At 53.7% G+C, this 6,000-nt stretch overlaps 2 protein-coding genes across 4 annotated transcripts in view; one reads left to right on the top strand and one right to left on the bottom strand.

The window, feature by feature from the left end:
- Positions 1–676: 676 nt before the first annotated feature.
- LOC111550704 lies at positions 677–2,615 on the bottom strand. 2 transcript variants are annotated; one of them, XM_023224232.2, is made up of 3 exons: positions 2,482–2,615; positions 1,321–2,380; positions 677–810 (listed from the first exon to the last, which is right to left on the bottom strand). In XM_023224232.2, exons 2-3 carry the CDS (start codon positions 1,816–1,818, stop codon positions 691–693), a joined length of 618 nt encoding a protein of 205 aa, XP_023080000.1. In that variant the 5' UTR covers positions 1,819–2,380; positions 2,482–2,615; the 3' UTR covers positions 677–690. The 2 variants fall into 2 exon arrangements, with proteins under 2 accessions (XP_023080000.1, XP_031792028.1); XM_031936168.1 differs by having other exon boundaries at positions 1,321–2,383; positions 2,482–2,597.
- SLC18A2 (solute carrier family 18 member A2) overlaps positions 1,668–6,000 on the top strand; it is a 39,832-nt gene continuing 35,499 nt past the window's right edge. The window contains exons 1-3 of one of the 2 annotated variants that reach the window (XM_023224230.3): positions 1,668–1,834; positions 2,276–2,411; positions 4,571–4,922. In XM_023224230.3, coding sequence (XP_023079998.1) covers positions 2,291–2,411; positions 4,571–4,922 — 473 coding nt within the window. In that variant the 5' untranslated portion in view covers positions 1,668–1,834; positions 2,276–2,290. Of the gene's footprint in view, positions 1,835–2,100; positions 2,412–4,570; positions 4,923–6,000 lie in introns of both variants that reach the window. The other variant, XM_031936167.1, reaches the window with a different exon arrangement.

The raw sequence follows: 6,000 nt of genomic DNA, 5'->3' as shown, positions 1-6,000 counted from the left end.
TGGCACATAGTAAGAACTCAACACATATTCACCGCATGAATGAGGGGCGGGCACTTACAGAGCTCTCACTTTGTGCCAGGCACTGTGCTAAGAGCTGCCTATGCATTCCCGTGGAATTCTCACAACCACGCTGCAGTAGGTCTAGTGAGTATCCCCATTCCAGAGATGGTGAAACTAAGCCACGAAGAGGATACATAACCAGCCCAAGGCCACCAGTCAAGGAAGTAGCAGATTGGGACCTGGGCATGCTGGTAGGCACCCTTTACCATGATGCTTCTCTGTCCCCCTGGTCCCTGGGGTAGAGTCTGCATCTTGGGTTCTGAAACTCCAGAGCAAGCACTCTGGGGCACTCCGTGAGTGACACCCTCCTGCCATCTTAAACGGCTCTCTGCCATCTGCTTCCTCCTCCTAAGTGGTTTTCCTTCTGTCCTCCCTGTTTAATATTTAAGTTGCGCACATCCTGCGACATCCTGGAGACCCATGTTCCTGACCTACTTACCTATTCCACCATCTCTTCTCACACACGGGGTAGCAATGGGAAGCACAGGGGGTCTCTGCAAGGGAGTAGGGAGGCGGAGAGAGCGGGGACAGCCACACACCACACTGCTGTTCTCAGTGGCCTCCTGCTGACAAGCTAACATTAATAAAACAAGGCCACTCTTCTGCTAAGAGACTGTGACAGGGTAACATTTATTCTAGGTGGCTTTCCAAGAAAACAGCTCCTGCTCCCATGGTCCCCTTGGAGGGCCTGCAGAGCTCCAGCGATGTCAGAGGGCATCTGTTTGTTTCTCCTTTGCTTCTGAAAGGGACCTGTAAATCAAAGGCAGGCTCTTAGCCCTTGGCAGGGAGGATGACAGGTCTGCACCAGCTACATACAGACCCTGGCTCTAGGAACTGCCTCTCACCCAGACGCCCAGGCACAGCAGGGAGGGGCAAGAGTACAGGACACAGGGCCTAAGCCTGCTGCCCCGCCCACAGCCCACCCCCTAGCCCTTTCTCAGAGGCCAGGCGCACTCACCTAGCCTCCAGGGTCCCCTGCTCAAGTGGCCCCAGAGGCCCAAACCCACTGCTCCCACTTTCTGAGACCTGGGACCCTCACCTCCCCAGCTCCCAGCGTAGGGCGACATTGAAAGGTGTCCCCTTTTCCCCCCATCACCAACTTAAGGATGCCCAAGGCTCTAAGGCTCCTCAGAGTGGCACCCCCGCATCGGGGCTGCAGACGAAGGAGAGGGGAGGGAATGGTGGGTGCAAAGGGTGGCTTTCTCAGGAAAGAGAAGCCTGTCCCTGGCGCCCAGTACCTGTCACCCCTGGTGATCTTACCCCACGGCCATCATTTCCGTCCTCAAGGCCCATTTCAGGGACACTGAGGCTCCAAGAGCCACTTGATTTATTCAAAGCAGCTCGGGCCACAACTTGGAGCCACAGCAAAGCCTTGTCTCCTCGCCTTGGTCCCTGGCGCTTCACCCTTCGTCCAGGGTCTCTGACCTCTTTCCCTCCGCGCCCCTGCCGCTTCCCCAGGCTTGGGTCCCCAAGGCGCTCGGCCACGCGCAGGGTCCGGGGAAGAGGCGCGGCCGCGGCCGAGGCGGGGACAGGGAGGCGGCGGCCCCTCCTGCGCAGCGACGGCGCGGGCGGGCGGAGACCTGGGCGCCCCAGCCCCCCACCCCCACTCCCTCCGGCCGTGACGTCAGAGTCGGAAGGGGTAAACTGAGCGGCGGCTGAGGGGCGCTGGGGCGGAGACTGCGACCCGGAGTCGCCCGGACTGACGGAGCCCACTGCGCTGCGGACGGTGGCGCGGGCGCGTAGGACCCGGACAGGCATAGCAGGCGACCCCGAGGTAACGCGGCCCCGGCTCCCTGCTCGCAGGGCGCGGAGCCGGAGGGGTGCGGGGCCAGGGGAGGCAGGGAGGCCCCCAGAGCTACGCGGGCGGGGCTACGGGGACCCCAGGGCAGCCGGGGCGCAGGGCGCAAGGTGCACGGGGCCGAGCGTGCTGTTTGGGAAGTGGCACAGTTCGGGGCGTAGGGGATCCGGGCAGCGTCTTGGGGGTTCCAGGTTGGGTCGCCAGATTGGGTCCCCGACGGCGCTCGCGGGCGCTCTTTCCAGGGAGCGCAGGCGCTCGTGGGGACGTGCTCGAGGCAGGTGAGGCGAGGCTGGGGCGCCCGGGGGTGTCCCCAGATGCCGGTGCGCGCAGCTCCCTGACTCGCCCTTCTGCGGCCTGGGGGCGGGAGAGTGGGGGTCCCCGGCCGCCTTGGGTCCTCACCGCGCGCCGCGCCCGCAGTGGAGCCCCGGAGACATGGCCCTGAGCGAGCTGGCGCTGGTCCGCTGGCTGCAGGAGAGCCGCCGCTCGCGGAAGCTCATCCTGTTCATCGTGTTCCTGGCGCTGCTGCTGGACAACATGCTGCTCACCGTCGTGGGTACGTGCGGACAGGGCACCCCGGCCCCGGCACCTCAGTCCCGGCGCCCCTTCCCCGGCACTCCGCTTACCCCAGCGCTGTCCCGGAGCTCCGCCAAGCCCCGGGAAAGTTGGAGAACTCGCTTTGCAAAAAAGACATCCCCTCCAGGCTGCCGCGCCCGGGCTAGGAGGAGCCGCTTTGGTGGCTTCGCTTTCCTGATGCTCGGGTCGAAAACTGTGACATCCGATAAGACCCAGAACTTATGTTTCCCCCTGATAATTTCCCGCATCCTCTTGCCTGCTTCACTGCGATGAAAAAGATTTCAGTTCCAGAAGAGAAATTCCTAAAGTTCAAAATTACGTGTTAGAATAATTATTGGGCTACTCAATAATCTGGTGTAGTACCTAAAAGAGCAAGTTTCGATCCCTTACTCCAAAAATAAAAGGCATTCAGGTATATTGTATTAGTGAATGACTTGAGATGGAAATATTTCAGGAACCATTGCAAGAGCGATTTGAACAATGTTGGTTTTATTCTTTTTCCTATAATGGAATTTTGAAAAATTAAATAATTGAAATTCAGATCTCTTAATTAGGCCCATTAACAGAGAAGCATTTGGCATGCATTTCCTTAAAAAAAAAAAAAAATCCCAGTTTTTAATGAATGAAAAAAAAATCATGACTCATTTAGACTGTAAGTGGTGGGAGCTGTTTCCTTTTTCTCCATTTGCAGGTTTTCTCACAGAGTTTATCAGAGCATCTGATAGTTTTCATCTCAAGGAGTTATCAGAGCCGTGGAGCTCATCCCTGTTCAGTACCAAGGGTATTAGTTCTGCTTAGGCTGGAATGCTCCATTGGACACATGTGCTCACAGCTTCCATTATATGTTTCACAATTTAATTTGATTTTGTTGTTGTTGTTTTTGTTTTGTTTTTTGTTTGTTTTTTGAAACGGAGCCTCACTCTGTTGCCCAGGCTGGAGGGCAGTGGCGCAATCTTGGCTCACTGCAACCTCCACCTCCCGGGTTCAAGTGATTCTCCTGCCTTAGCCTCCCGAGTAGCTGGGTTACAGGCTTGCGCCACCAAAGCTGTCTAATTTTTGTATTTTTATTAGAGACAGGGTTTTGCCATGTTGGCCAGGCTGGTCTTGAACTCCTGACCTCAGGTGATCTACCCGCCTCGACCTCCCAAAGTGCTGGGATTACAGGCGTGAGCTACCAAGCCTGGCCTGTGTCAGAGTTTTGCTTTTTCCTTGTGAAAGTCTTAGAAATTCTTAAATCTTACAAGTTGTAGGAAAAATTGCAGATTCCCACTCACATAACGTAAAGATGAAGTGGGCTTGTTGCAGAATTTCCAAGTTATTACTTCCTGCAGGTTAATTTTTTTCTAAGACACATAATGAAATGTAGTTTTCTGTTTCCTTGATTCATTCATTTGAAAGTCTTTTGAGCCTGTCTTTCTTAGAAGCACGGGTTGACCCCAGGTCAGCACTGTCTTGACATCAGACCACATTTTGCTTTTCTGAAATATTCCTTGAAGGAACAATGTGGAAGAAACCCACAAATGACAGAATCTGTGGGAGCAGTCAGTTCAGCACAGCATCTGCCTTTGAGAGGAGACAGTCTTCAGGGCGGTTGGGGACTTGGTTCTTTCTAGTGAGCTAAGGAAAGTGAACTTGCTGCAATGTCATTGTAGACATCTGGCACAGGGCTCCTGTTTTTGGGGTAGACCTGCAACCTCTCTGGATCTCTTCTGGCATTTGACACAACCATAGTTTTGTTGTTGTTGTTGTTGTTATTGTTTTGTTTGTTTGTTTGAGACAGTCTCACTCTGTCGCCCAGGCTGGAATGCAGTGGTGTGATCTTGGCTCACTGCAACGTCCACCTCCCAGGTTCAAGCGATCCTCCTGCCTCAGCCTCCCAAGGAGCTGGGATTACAGGCGGGTGCCACCATGCCCAGCTAATTTTTGTATTTTTAGTAGAGAGAGGGGTTCTCCATGTTGGCCAGGCTGGTCTCGATCTCCTGACCTCAGGTGATCCACCCGCCTTAGCCTCCCAAAGTCCTGGAATTATAGGTGTGAGCCACTGCTCCTGGCCGATGCAACCGTAGTTTTTTGCTGACTTTTTTTCCTGGAGAAGGTTTCAGTGTGATCACCACCTTGCCATTCTGCTCTCATCCCCAGTCCCCATCATCCCAAGTTATCTGTACAGCATTAAGCATGAGAAGAATGCTACAGAAATCCAGACGGCCAGGCCAGTGCACACGGCCTCCAGCTCAGACAGCTTCCAGAGCATCTTCTCCTATTATGACAACTCGACCATGGTCACTGGGAACGCTACCAGAGACCTGCAGGAGGGGCCGCTTCATCAGACTACCACACAGCACATGGTGACCAATGCATCCGCTATCCCTTCCGACTGTCCCAGTGAAGACAAAGACCTCCTGAATGAAAACGTGCAAGTCGGTCTGTTGTTTGCCTCGAAAGCCACCGTCCAGCTCATCACCAACCCTTTCATAGGACTGCTGACCAACAGGTAGGGCAGATGACTTTAGTCAAAGAGTTTGATATTTGTATGAGTCCTAGCTTATGTCCTTCCTGGAATTCTGCCTCTTATTCATTGGTCTGGAAAATCCATGGTGGGTGAGCTGGGAAAAACCCAGTCTCCTCCTATGTCTCTGTTCCCAGGTAACCACAATTTCCTATTCTATTCTCCCTTCTGTTGTTCAACAAGTAAGAAAATATTAAAGAAGACAGAATAAAGAGAACCTCTTTTACCCAGTGGGAGGACTTTGGCCTGTCTAAATGCCAGGTTTCATAAGTGCGTTTGTCAGAATCGCCCTTGGCAGCAAGGAACTCTGCAGCCGCCATGGCTGTCATCCTATTTTAGGAGCCATGTGGCCTCCTCTTGCCTTCTACCTCAGGCCATGAACTTCTTTGTAGAGAGTCAAGGTGTCTTCTTTTGGAGCTGGCATGTTAAAGGCTCTCATAGATACCAGGTAGGGAGTGTGGGAAAAGGTCGGACGCACTGCTGCATAGTTTGAGCTCCAAGCTGATGCCAAGGTCATGGGCTGTGTTCTTCCCTTCTGGTGGTTACATAGCCATGTCCACGTGCATGAAAGGAAGAGAAATGAGGCTATTGTCTGGATAATCCAAGCTGCCTAAACTAGCTTCAGATGAATCAGGCTGTTCTAGATTTTTTTGAACCCACATTGTTTGGAATAACTGTTTACTTCTCCACTGTTGGTGAAGTGTTTGTTCTTCTATAGCTGAGGTGGACCAGTTCTGCCTGGTCCATGGGTGCTCAAAGCTCAGGACAAGGGCCTTGCAGCTGAGAAGAGGAGGCAGGCCCCCAAGGTGTCAGTGCAAGGAGTGGGAGCTGGTGGAGTTGAGTGTTGGTGGTGGGCTGCCAAGTGCACAGTGTAGCTACCTAGGTGGAAATGATACGTGTGAGGCATACCTATTGTTAAACATCAGAAATGGTGGGGAGGGGCGTGCCCAGAGTCCTACCTGCAGACCAGGCCCAGAAGCAGGAACAAGGACTGGACTAGCAATGGAGGAGATGGTGGCGGGGAGAGGGCAGAACTAAGGAGACGGGGGAAACCAGGGCTGGG

Source organism: Piliocolobus tephrosceles, chromosome 9 (genome assembly GCF_002776525.5).
Source record: "Piliocolobus tephrosceles isolate RC106 chromosome 9, ASM277652v3, whole genome shotgun sequence".
NCBI lineage: Eukaryota > Metazoa > Chordata > Mammalia > Primates > Cercopithecidae > Piliocolobus > Piliocolobus tephrosceles.
The sequence above is the reverse complement of the archived record's forward strand: the minus strand, read 5'-3'. Positions and strand labels throughout refer to the sequence as shown.